The 13,481-nt window shown below is 45.3% G+C and overlaps 1 protein-coding gene across 5 annotated transcripts in view; it reads right to left on the bottom strand.

Annotated features, from left to right (window-relative positions):
• Positions 1–7,408: 7,408 nt before the first annotated feature.
• Positions 7,409–13,481, bottom strand: part of Fbxo34 (F-box protein 34) — a 61,287-nt gene continuing 55,214 nt past the window's right edge. For all 5 annotated transcript variants that reach the window (XM_051177095.1, XM_051177096.1, XM_051177094.1 and 2 more), the window contains one exon: positions 7,409–10,051. In XM_051177095.1, coding sequence (XP_051033052.1) covers positions 7,915–10,051 — 2,137 coding nt within the window. In that variant the 3' untranslated portion in view covers positions 7,409–7,914. The remainder of the gene's footprint in view (positions 10,052–13,481) is intronic.

Here is a 13,481-nt window from a genome sequence, read left to right as displayed (position 1 = left end):
ACGTGTTTGAGTCTTTCTCATTCTCCTATGTCCCAGGGGTTGAACTCAGGTCAGCAGACCTGGTGAGTGCTTCCATCCATCCACTGGGCCACCTTGGCAACCTAGGGCAAATTTCTTGAAGAATTAAAATGGTAATTCAGCAAGAGCCACATTAAAATGTCATCGTGTTTGTAGGACAGAGTACAAGACACTAGGATGTGAGAGGGGTTCTCGTGGAAACTTTTAATATATTTAAAATTTAAGAAATTGAGGCTGGAGAGATGGCTTAGAGGTTAAGAGTGCTGGCTGCTCTTCCAGAGGCCCTTAATTTAGTTCCCAGCACCCACATGGTGATTCATAACCATCCTAACTCCATCCAGGGGGTTGAGGGCCTTCTCTGCCTTCTGTGGGCATCAGGGATACATGCACTGCAAATATCTGGATGCAGGCAAAGCACTTATACACATTAAATAAGTCTTAGACACCATTTTTTTGTTTGTTGTTTCTGTTTTTGAAACAGTCTCACTGTGAAACCCCGGCTGGCCTGAAACTTGTGATGTAGACCAGGCTAACCTCAAACTCACAGAGATCGACCTGCCCCTTCCTCCTGAGTGTTGGGATTAAAGGCGTCTGCCACCATGCCCAAGCTATAAGGTTTTTTTTTTTTTTTTTTTTTTTTCTTCAAAAGCCAAGAAATTGACTGGAGGTTCAAGGTCTGATGAGAATGTGCTGGGGCCAGTTGAGAGAACACTCTTTAGTGAAGACTCTCCCAGAACCCACATCATCATTCCATACTCCCCTCATCTTTGAATGTGGTGTTTTAACATTTATCATGACTTCCAAAGACACCCAGATGTTGAGGAAAGAACTTGCCTACACTTGTTTAGTAGTGCATTTTCCTAACTTTAAAAGGATTCTGAAGACATTCTGAGGGTATAAACAAGCATATGCATAGCTCTTGGTTTGGATAATTGCTACCTGATTTGGCAGCAGTAGCCAGAAGGTGTCAGCAGTAACATTTGATGAGCAGTTGAGGAGAGGCGGTCTAGTGTTGATAGGGAAGCATGTTTTCTTGTGGGTATGTATGGTGATGGCATCAGGGAATTGTCTCCTTGATGGCCTTAGAGAAAGATCCTAAGAGCTTCAAGCTTGCACTGCACCGGGCATGCCCAAGATGCTTGCTCTCACATTCCTCACTTCTACTGGTATGAGCCTCTAACTGCAAAATCAGCATCACCTGGGAACTTGCTAGAAATTCTGCATGTGGGGCACTCCCTCGAATCCACTAAATCACAACCTTCCCTTCTACACATCTGTGTACTGTTTAAGATCAGTCGAGTAGAGCTGCTTGGTCAAGGGGAAGTAAAATGTCTGCAGTGATTTGTGCATGGCCTCATTAAAGTAATGGCCTATTCTGAAATTGGAATATCTAAGTACTGAGGGCCTCTGGGAGAGCCTCAAGATTTAGGCAGTAAGTTCCTTCTTCCCAGGCACAGAGGGAGAATATTATGAAGTAGCCCTTAAGAGACTATGTTGGGAAGGTCTGATACAATGACTGCAGCCCTGCTTCATGTATCCCACACAGGGCTTTCTTGGGTTATCTTTTTCATTTGCCCCTTCAGGCTCATTCCTTCTTGCTCAGTAGCCAGGGCATTAATTTTTGATGCCTTCCTGCTCCATCCCATCTATTTGTTATTCCTTCCCATGCCTATGAGCCCTCAGACCCATCAGTGTATACAGAACCCTTAGTTCTGTCAAACATACCTTGTGAAGCAAAGCTGCCACCTTGGACTTACCTAGGGACTCCCAAAGGTGATAGTTAAAGGATGAGGCTTGAGCTTTGTCCTCTGTGGAGAAGTGTTTGGCTAGGTGTGGTGTCTATGCCTGTATTCTTAGCACTGGGAGGCAGAGACAGGTGTATCTATCTGAGTTGGAGGTTACATCACATCAGACTAACCTCCAACTCAGATGTGATGGTTTGAAAGGAAATGGCCCCCAAAGGGAATGGCACTATGAGAAGGTGTGGCCTTGTTGAAGTGTCCTGTGGAGGTGGGCTTTGAGGTCTGTTGCTCAAACTACTCCCAATGAGATATGCCTGCATCCCAAGATGTAGGACACTCAGACTTCTCCAGCACCATGTCTGCCTGCATGTCACACCATGATAATGGACTGAGCCTCTGAAAATGTTAGCCGCCCTAATTAAATGTTTTTACTTAATGAGAGTTCCTGTGGTCATAGTGTCTCTTCACAATGGAAACCCTAAGATACCTAGTCTATATAGTGATTTCCAGGACAGTCAGGGCTACTAGTGAGTCTCAACAAAACAAACCTTGAAGTGTTGTTGGTGTCTTTGTGTAGAAGACAGAAAGGGGCAGTGGTGGTAGATGGGCTGAAGGTGGGTTTTTGGTCTTTGCCCAGGATTTGGCAAATATTGGTGATGGGTACAGCCCTATATCCACACCCTTATAAATACATGAACTTGTTCATTTCCATAGTGTAGTAATTTGTTCTTCAGAATCTAGTTAGGAGGCTCAAGAAGGCCAGTGCCAAGACTGCTAGCCATGGAAAAGGCCACAGGTCCCAGTTTGAACCTCAGGACAGCCAGCCTCTCATCTCTGCTTGGGAGGGAAAATAAGGTCAAAGTAGAGCCAATGACTGCACTCACTGCAGCCACTCTGAGAGGACTGGAAGGAGGAAGGATAGTGTGAAGGCTAGAGGTCCCAGAATAAAGAAGGCTGGTTAGCCAAGCTTGGCTCCATTCCTACCAAACTGTAGACACAGCTATGCAGATAGGTCATGTGATGCACATGTGGCAGGAAAAACATTGCATTAGATACAACCTCCCATCTTTCTGATTGTATCTGGACATCAATGTCCTCCATAATGGAGACCATTATCAGGTCTTAAGCCTCAGGGCTTTGACTTTTGTGGTTCAGTGTGTGCAGAAGAGAAAGGAGGGAGGTCATTTAAAGGCACAGCAGATTGTATGCCCTGCTGTTGCTGCTTCAAGCCCTGGCATAGTGCAGACACCAGCCATAGCAGTTAGCCTTCCCTGGCCAACATGACATCGTATGCACTGTTAATAGCTGCCTTCGGCCAAGTGGTGGGCACCATATTTTCAAGAGTAATTTTGGGCATGTGCCACTTTCCCTTCAGTGCTTTCCTGAGAATGTAGTTCCCATGTGTATCATTTCAAAGAGGAAATGTTCAAGGGTCTTTTGATTTCAAATCTCAAAATATGGTTTGAGCTTGGAATGATGGCACATCCCTGTGATGTCAGCCCTATCTTTGAAAAGTCAGGGCCAGGCAATGATGGTGCACCACTTTAATCCCAGCACTCTGGAGGCAGGTGGATCTCTGAGTGTGAAGTGATGAATTCCAGGACAGCCAGGACTACATAGAAAAACCCCATCCTGGGCTGGAGAGACTCTTCTAGAAGTTCAGAGTTCAATTCCCAGCAACCACATGGTGGCTCACAACCATCTGAAATGAGACCTAGTGCGTTCTTCTGGCCTGCAGGCAGGACACTGTATACATAAATAAATAAATCTTAAAAAAAAAAAAAAAAAAAAAAAAAAAGGAAGACTCGGTCTGGGGGGGGGGGGGATATGAATAGGCTAACCCAGCATTGAGCATTGAAAAGGCTGAGGCAGAATGACAGGTTAAGGTCAACCTGAACAACTTGGAATTCTATCTCAAAAACGCAGCAGCCAAGCTTGAAAGGGCGCAGGGTGCAGCTTAGTGGAGACCCATCTACCCAGCCTGGCTCTGGATTGGACTTCTACTACCAGAATAGGGAGGAAAAAAGATATCTTTTGGAGACTCCCTTCTCTGTCCTCCTTAATGTGGATGCCAGGCTCATACAGCAAAGCACCTTTCCAGAAGACCTTCTTGCCAGCTCTCATTGGCTTTAAGTAGGTCTCCTCCCTTCCACAATGATGCCATCTCTATGCCATTCCAGTTCTATTCCCAGCTCCTAACTATTGACTCTGCTCACCTCAAATAACAAGGCCAAGGGGGCTGCTCCATTGAGGTTCTGCTCTAGGAGCTAGGCACAACTAGACATGGGGCACAATGTTTACTCTTCCATGAGGCTTTGCAAACATCAGCTATGGCTAGAAACTTCCATAAAGCTAGGAGTGCTGTGTACACCAGAAGATATGGTGTACTTCCCACACTTCAAATACTAGCCCGTTTGAACCCAAAGGAAGGAAACAGACTTGAAACGATAGAATTCTACTATGTGCACAATAGTTACAGGACTTGGTACCTGATATGCAGTAGATGTCAGTTCATTATTGGCACTTTTCAGTTTGAGGAAGGGCTTAGTGTCAAGTGATTCTATCTTGTTTATGTGAAGCAGTCTGGGGGGGGAGGGAAGACAGGCGGTCTACTGAGCAAAGAAATAGCAACAGTTGATGTACAAAGAGCTGGTAGTACATAAAAACTGTCTTAAGATGGCCTCAGAATGCTAACAGGCATGGAAAGTACACACGACAAAGGTGACTAAACAAAGCCCAACGGAACCCCAGGGGCCAGGCTGTAAGCACCTGCCCACAGCAGGCTGCTGGCAGCACTAGTCTATAGCAAGTATCTGTACATTGGATTCAAAACAAAACTAACTCCTGTAGGAGCTTCTCTAGACAAGCGTCTTCCCCTGCGATATCCTATGTCCAGAGGCAAAGGTCCTTTAAATTCCCTTCAGGATTTCATAGAAACTATGGAATGAGCCAGTGTCGCCCAAACCTGTCAGCACTATGAAGCTAGGTTTGGGGATACATGCCTATAATCTCAAATACTCAGAAGGCTAACCTGGACTGCCTGAGACCATGCTCTCCCCCCCCAAAAAAAAATAGTGAAAAGGGTTGGGAATTTGGCTCAGCTATAGAGAGCTTGCTGATCAAACATGGGTTTCAAACATACTATGATGTGTATACCGTATGAGGCAAGTTTCCTTTGGCTGGGTAGGATAGGGGAGGACCCTGGAGTGTTTCTGTCATGATCCTTCAGTGTGATGCAGGAAGGGAGCACCATGTCGACAGGAATAAGGTGAGCCATTTTCCTGGGGGCTCAGAAAATATGGTTCATTAACATTGGCTGCTCTCCCAGAGGACTAGGGTTCAGTTTCTAGTACCTACAGGACAGCTATCAACTATGTAACTCCAGTTTTAGGGGACATATTGCCATCTTTTGACTTTCACAGACATACATGCAGGCAAAACATATACATAAAATCTTAAAACCAAAACCAAAGCATGGGTTATTTCTCCATTCGACACTAGAGGGCCACATAAATCTTTCTCCAAAAGCAGCATTACATTCTGGCAGTAGGGACCAGCATTGGTGCCTTCCAACACCACCAACAAAAGCCTCTGTTCAGCTCTGGTAACCTGTCCTGCCACAGGTCAAATTGCACCATCTATTTTTGAGGTAATGCTAAGTGGCATGGGGCCATCCTGTGTCCCTGCTGTCAGTCAGCCCAGTCCCACACACAGCTGTGTAGCTTGTGATAACCAGGTTAGAAATGCTGACTCATGAAAACCAAAGTTATTTATCCTGTACACCCATGGGGGAGAACCATGGCCAGCAATGGATGAACACACAGAGCATGAGGCACATCACACACCCTTGTCGTCCTGTGTGTTATATCCTTTAATCCCACATTATGAGGGATTAAACAACAAACTTTTTGGACACTGATTGCCAGTTTGGCTCAAACCAACAACAGATGTCTTGAAGACAAGTTGTTCTCAGCCTGATGCTTCAGGCCAGCATAGCATGGCCCATTTGACAGGGGGTGGCTTCCCTGGCATGGAGTCACTTTGTAGTTTCAGCCTGCTCTCAGCAGTTATTGCTAAGGATAAAAGAAAAACCTAAACCAGAGAGATGGCTCAGCAGTTAGGAGCCAAAGACCCAAGTTTGGCTCCCAATACTCTGTTACTACTGTAATTCCAGATGTAGGGCATCTGACACCTTCTGGTGTGCAAGAACAAGTGCACTCGCTTGTGTACACACACACACACACACACAGAGTCTTTCACTACATTAGTTTGAAGCCACTCTGCCCTCTGGCCAACACAGTAAAGCTGGCTCTACCTAGATGTCCTCCTGGCCAAATTTGTATCCTATTTAAGGTAACAACTGCCCTTTGCTTTCCGATCACTCACCCACATTTATCATCCTGTCCTCCCTGCAACTTACCGTAATAACAAGATTTCTGTGTGTGTGTATGACTTCTGACTTTTGGGTTGTTTTTGTATTTTGATTTTACAGCCCCAACTCTTGGGGGCTCAGGATTCCCCAGCTTTATTGAGCATCACATGTCCATAAGTCTGAAAATTCTCAATGGCTTCTAAGTGACTTCTATGGACAAGTTGTGAGAATTCCTTGGATATTACTTAGTTATACAGGGAATATGTTAATACTAGACAAATTCAAAATGCTAAAAGGTCATAAAATTTTAAACCTAATTTAAGGGAGGATGACGCTGTCATAGATAAACACTACCCTCCCTTTTTAGTAGCGTTTATGTTTGAAATCTGTTAATCCAGGAATGCCTCAGGCTCGGCAGTGCTCTTGCCTTGTCCCAGAGTTCTGGGATTGCAGGCACGAGCCACCACAAACAGCTTCAAATCAAAGCTTTAGAAGGTCCTTAACAAGCAGGCTGGAGAGGTTGCACCACAGTGAAGAGCACCAGCTGTTCTTCCGGAGGAAGGTTTGATTCCCAGCAAACATATGAGGGCTTACAACCCACTCTAACTCCAATTCCAGGGCATCTAATGCCCTCTCTTGGCCTCTTCAGGCACTTGGCAAGCATGTGGTGCATATATTCATGCAGGCAAAAATATCCATACACATCAAAGTTTGGTTGTTTGTTTTGTTTTGTTTAATTACAACTGAATTTGTAAGTACCTTCAAAAACCTCACATTCAGGAGCTGGAGAGAGGATTTTGGCAGAAGAATCGGGTTCAGTTTGTTGGGTAGACTGTAACTCAAGCTCCTGGGTAGAGGATCTGGCACCTTTGTCCCCTAGGGTGCTTGTACGCAAAAGCAAGCACATGCACACGTAAAATAACTCTTTGGGCCGCATGGCTCAGCAGTTAAGAACATGTTGCTCTTGCAGAGACCCAGATTTGGTTCCCAGCAGTTTCAGAGGGTCCAAAACTACCCACATTTACACACAAAATCTTAAAAAGATTATATCCCACCCCTTCCCCCCAAATCTTTGTAAACTCAGGCCCCATTTAAAATGTGCATTTTTATTGAAGATTTTTTAAAAAATTTTTCTTAACCGGACAAAATGATGGACAATGTTTTGACTATTATATGATATTGTCTTACTCTGTGGTGATTATGTTCAGTCAACTGTCCATAATATACATTACTGGATTTTCATCACGTTATTTACAGAGGGGCCAAAGCACTCATCTCCAGGTACAGGCGCTCAGGTTTAATGTGCACTTTCACAGCCCCATGAAAACACAACCATTATATACACTGTAAACACCACAGGGCATAAACTCCACCTGCAAACATCATTCTCACAAAATCAAGCACACAAGGTATAGGTACAGTGCCCAACTTTCTGTTTAGGCATAATTCTCAGAGGCTTTGCTTTCTTTTCCACTCACTCCAAATACAGAGCCAGTACTGGGACATTTTGGGATCCCCTGTGGGGACTGCCTGGTGACCTCTGGATGTCCTTGATGGAGGCAAACAGGCAGAGTTCTTCACAGCTGAAAGGGTTAAATGTGAGGCACCACCATACAAAACCATGGAACTAATCTCATGTACAGCTGGCAAATTAAGTGTTTAAAAACTGCCTGTGCAATAGCAGTCTGGTCTGAGCAGAGACTCCGGAAAGGGTGGGGATGAGGTCACACGCCTCAGGGTTGACCCAGATGTTTCACAGTCCTGCTCCCTCTTATGTGGACTTCAGTATTCCTCTTCCGTTTCGCTCCCTCTTGATTTCTTATGGATTGCCCGATTAAAGCTGTGGCAGGCAGGTAACCAGTGATTGTCATGAAGGCCCAGCTTACAGCCAGGGAAGCCCTTCTGAGACCGGTGGCAGCACATCCAGTACCCAGGCCCATAAGGCAATGCCTGGCAATAGGGTTTGGGGTGCCACCGGCACAGGGACACATCACCTTTCACATACTTTTTCTTGCACTGCTTGCAAGGGTCTTCTCTATAGCGTGGGTCTCGAACCCACCGAGAATCTGCTGGCCTGATGTTGTAGTATTCGATGATGAACTTGAAATAGCGGCAGGTACATTTAAGAACTGCTAAACTCCTGGTGGGGAGTAACCTGAAGATTTTAACCATGATGTGGTGAGGCAGGCATACCATGTATTGCTGAGGCTCCAGAAGTTGCTGGATTTTAAACCTGGTCTCCAGAAAATCCTGAGACACCTGCTTCTTCCAATTGGATGCCTCAAGCACTGGTGATGTACTTTCCACCACAGCAGCTGCTGGGACAAATGGCTCCACAGAAACACCTTTCTCCTCACATACACTGTTGCCCTCAGCAGCATCTTGAGGCCTCCTGGCCTCTGAAGCCTCTTGTGCTGTGTGTTCATTCAACTGGGAACATTCTTGCTGGTCCTTCCCAGGTGAGAGAAAAAACAGCATCCCTGGAAGAGGCTCTTCAAGGGAGTCTAAAGCAGAAGGCTGGTCTTTCTCTACTGTGCACACCGTAATACTGATGCACACAGTTTCTTTTCTCTGATTGGAACTGTGGTTTGTGAGTGGTACAAGTGCTCTGCTCATACAACTGATAGCATCTGTGGGCAATTCAGTGGCTTGAAGACAGGTGTGAGAAGAAAAGGGCAATTCATCAAATTCATCTGTCATTTCTATGTCATGCCTGTTGCAGTTCTTCGCAGCTGTTTGCTGACCTGGCTCTAATTCTGTGCTATCCGTGTGGAAGCTCACGCCTGCTGGCGAGGGACAGCCCTTAGACATAGCATCCCAGACCTGGTCACCCACAGAACAGTGGTCAGCTGTGGAGGGTCCTTCACCCATAGACACTGACTGCATGGGATGTACCTGGGTGTCAGGTACATCTGTGGGGCCTTTTCCATTTTTGTCATCGGCCTGAGCACCATTAGTGAGCAGCACCCTGCCTACATTTCGACGGAAGCTGTTATTCCGTGACAGGGTCCCCGGTTCCCGCTGGCCCTGGTGCTTCAGGCACTCGGACTCCAGCCTGGCTACCATGTCAAGGACACGGACTGGCTCACTCTGTGACCTGCCACCCTCAGGATTTCCTCTTTCCGTGGGTTCTTCACAAGTTCCTGGGGCAGAGAACGGCTCAGATGCAGGTGGCACAGCTCGGGACTGGCCAGTAATCTTCACGATGGCAGTCGAATTTGTGCAGTTTTTCGAACAGTTAGCTAGCAGAGCACTGGCTCTCTGCTCAAGGAAGGCAACCATCTGTATCACCGACAGAGGCCTTCCAGTATAGACACCATCCCCACTGTCACTCACATAATGCACAGAACAGTGCTCAATGCCACATGCAAATGGCTCAGGCTGATAGCACTGGCTGTTGGTTTCTCTCATCCTTTCTAACTGTACCTTGGCTTTCTTAAGATCCCCTGATTTTTTCCTTCTTTTAGTGGCTCTCCCATCGATATCCCAGGAGCTTTTTATTTTCATAGATCCTATCCTATTGCTACACTGGTGGGCTGCAAAGAATGCAATTTTCTCCTTTGTATTTCCAGGCTTGACAATAGCCCAGCTACCAGGCAGTCCTCCTTCTTCACCCTGGTGTACTGTTGCAGACGGCACATTCTTCTTGGCTTTCACATTCAAGCTGTTCTCCACAGGACTCTTCCCACTCATACTGCATAGAACATTTGGAGAAAGGATCCCAAAAGGTTTTCTAGATGTTGCTTTGACAAGGGAGGCTGAAGGAAAGACAGTTGGTTTCATGTAGTTAGCTTTGCCCTTTTCATCACTGACAGTGTTTTGGTGGCTCACAGGTGTTCTTAGAGGGTCCGTGCTGACTTCGAGAGGGCACTCTCTCTTCTGGAGTTTCCAATATGGCTTAAGGTGCATAACAGATGCCCTGGAACAGGAGGGAAGAAAACCGACTTAGATGCAGCTTCTAGCAAGAGAAATTTGTCTTCCCAACTTCTAAAGTTTTTACCAAAAGTCACATTTCAGCTTGTTAGGGCTACTGGTTAACGTAAACGAATCCTTAGGATTGCTCATTTTGTCTTGAAAACAGGAGGGAGAGTTTCACCTAGGCCAGGCTGGCCTATGACTTTCTGATCCTCCTTCCTCCATAATCCCAAGATTAGACTCAGTATTGGGGATTGAACCCAGGACTTTGTAGACACTAAGCAAGTATTCTACCAGCCGAGATTACAATCCCAGCTCTCCTCCTCCCATCTTATTCTCCATAACTATAGTGTCTCATTACATAACCCATGCTGATTTCAAAATTGTGATCCTCCTGCCTCAGTTTCCTGAAATGCTGGGATAACAGACATGCATACCATGCCCAATCCTAGTAGATTGTTTTATTTGGTGGGTAGATTTGTTTGTTTGGGATAGCGTCTCAGTATGTAACCCTGGCTGTCTTGAAACTCACAAAAGAACTGCAATTCTCAGCCCCTAGAATATTTTTAATCATTATCTTTCTAGGTCATCACAATTAGCATCTTATTGGTTGCATGTAAAAATAATTATCATTTCTTCAACCATTCCCATAGTGTTGTCTATTCTGCTGCCTATAACTTTTTACTTATTATAGTATACTTTATTTATATACTAGTCTAGGCTTTTAAATTATTTATATTAAGTATCCATTTTAATTGGCCTTTTGGCTAAGGCCAAGTTTAAATCTCCTTTAGCTATCTTAAATAAAATGTAGAGCCCAGCCAGATTCCTTACTAATTCTAAAAAAAGTTTGAACTAGTTAGACAAAATAAAGAAAAAGAAAGAAAAGGCCATGGCTCCCTCTTCTTCCTTTCCTGGCCAGGGGGCAAAGACGAAGGCATTTCAGGATTGAGACAGAAAGATGATTAGAGGACACTGGCTTCCATCCTGGTCTCTGCTATCACCAAGTAGCTAGACGGGGAATACAATTCAGGCATGGTGCTTCCTCTGTTAACTGAAGGGCTGAAACACTAGATATCCAATGACACACACCCTAGAGCCCTTGCCACAAAAATTCCCTGGGATATCCTACCAACCAAAATAAAGGTGTGCAGTCTCAGGTTTGTGGGAGCAAGGCTATACTTGCATATCTACACATGGAGAGATCCACCCTACTGGAGATGATTGCCTAAGACATGCATCCTAGTAGTAAGGAAGTAGAATTCTTCACATGGGTTTATGAGTGCCTAACGCAGCAGCTTTTAACTACCTTCAGGAATCAGTGCTGACGGCCACGGCCAAGTATGGAAGTTCTTCTTTATCTTTCAATTTAATTTTTGTAGCTCTCCAGTCCAGCCTCAGCTGTCTTCTAACTATGTAAATGGAAACTCTACTCTTATGGTATACAAAGGGCCTTTAAACAACTTTTTTACATTTATTTTTATGTAAGCACAGGCATATGCCACGCAGCACATATGGGGAGGTCAGAGGACAACTGGCAGGAGTCGGTTCTCCCCTTTCACAATGTGAATTCCAGGGATCAAACTCGGCTCCAGGTTTGGTGGCAAGCACCTCAACACACGGAGCCATCTCTACCCTATGATAGATCTTAACAAGATCCTTCTGATTGCTCTGACAGCTCATAACCTAAGCATCTGTGGGGAGCTTCTCCCTTCTTACACCACAACATTTTAATAGCTTTCTGTCATATGCTAGAATTTAGTCTTCCCAAAAGAACCACCCAGAGTTCTCCAAGAACGAGATGATATATAAAGAAAGAAAAGAGTCATCATAGTGAGTGCTCTCTCTCTTTGTGCCAACTATGTGCTGGAATTTCTTATCCTCCTGTAAGATAAATCAAAGCATAATGATTTCATCACAGAATACCTGTGAATAAATTCAAACTTCAGCATTGTGTGCTGTTTTGCAATGCACAATGTTTTCTTTGCCTCCCTCCTCACAGTATTTTAGCTGCTGTGCTGTCTAGTTTTATGACAATATGACACAAGCTATAGTCATCTAAGAGGAAGGAACCTCAACTGAGAAAACTCCTCCAGAGATGAGACTGTATGCAGACAAGCCTCTAATTGATAGGGGAGGGCCTGGCCCACAGTGGGTGCTGCCATCCCTGGGCTGGTGGTCCTGGATTCTATAATGAAGTAGGCTAAGCAGGCCATGATGAGCAAGCCTGTAGGCAGCACTCTCCATGGCCTCTGCATTAGCTCCTGCCTCCAGGTTCCTGCCCTGCTTGAGTTCTTGTCCTGACTTCTTTCAATGATGACCAGTGATACAGAAATGTAAGTCAAATGAACTCTTTCCTCTTTGATTTTGGTCATGGTGTCTCATAGCAATAGTAACCCCAACTAGGGCAGGTACTATTACTGACAGAGACATATGAGAAGAAATGAGTATAATTAGGGGAGGCATTTGCTTGCACAAAACCTGTGAAGTCCACTCTACTGACAATAACTGAATTGGCAGTTTCAGCAAGATAAAAACTGGAGGTATCCCAAAGAAGGAAGTGAGGGGGTAAAGAGAACTATAATACAACCGAGTGCTGGGGAGGGAGGCCTAGGAGGCACCATGGAGGAGGAGTGTGACCTAACAGTTCTGAGACAAAAACAGGCTCTGGTAAGACTTAGACTACAAACATCTGAGTTGGTTGAAATTGGTGGTGAATTAAGGATTCCAGGACATCTGTTACAAAAACACCAAAAATAAAAAGACGGCAGCACTTTGCCCACTTCCACCCCACTCTAGAGACAAGCACAGTGGGAAGTCCCAGCCAGGGTTCTATGGCTGCCAGGCTCTTCATTACTGAGTCAGAACCTTGTCCATGCTAGGCATAATCTGTGCTAGGCAAGCACTCTATCACTGAGCAACACCCCCAGGTCTCAACTGTGACAGTTTGCTAATTAGCTAGGTGTGACGGCACATGCCTACAATCCCAGCACCATCTATAGAGAGAGGCAGGAGGATGAGGATTGAGATGGTGGGAGGTCAGTGTCAGATGTGGGTACCCTCAGCTACACAATGACTCTGAGACCAGCTGTGGTTTAAACAAAGTCTGCTATAATCAAGCCCTCCTCTCTTGTAATTAAATAACATGCAAGCCTATGTAGCACCTACATAGCAGCTTCTTTGGCCCTCAGAAGAGCCCATTCATCAGTTTCCCCAGGATTGGGCCCAGGTTCTGTTTTAAATCTTACACTAAAGTTGGAAGAGACTTTGGTGACAGCCAACAATAAGTGTTGGTAGGGCTTTGACTTTGGGCTGGGGAGCTAATAGGAGTGAGGCAGAACTGTGTGCCAAGAAGTTGAGGACAGACATGATCTGTGCTCAAGCATCTCCTCTAAAGACAGACTTCCTTGTGGCTCAGGCTTCTTACTGCTCAA

Source organism: Phodopus roborovskii, unplaced genomic scaffold (assembly GCF_943737965.1).
Source record: "Phodopus roborovskii unplaced genomic scaffold, PHOROB, whole genome shotgun sequence".
Classification (NCBI taxonomy): domain Eukaryota; kingdom Metazoa; phylum Chordata; class Mammalia; order Rodentia; family Cricetidae; genus Phodopus; species Phodopus roborovskii.
This window is presented reverse-complemented; position numbering and strand designations above follow the sequence as displayed.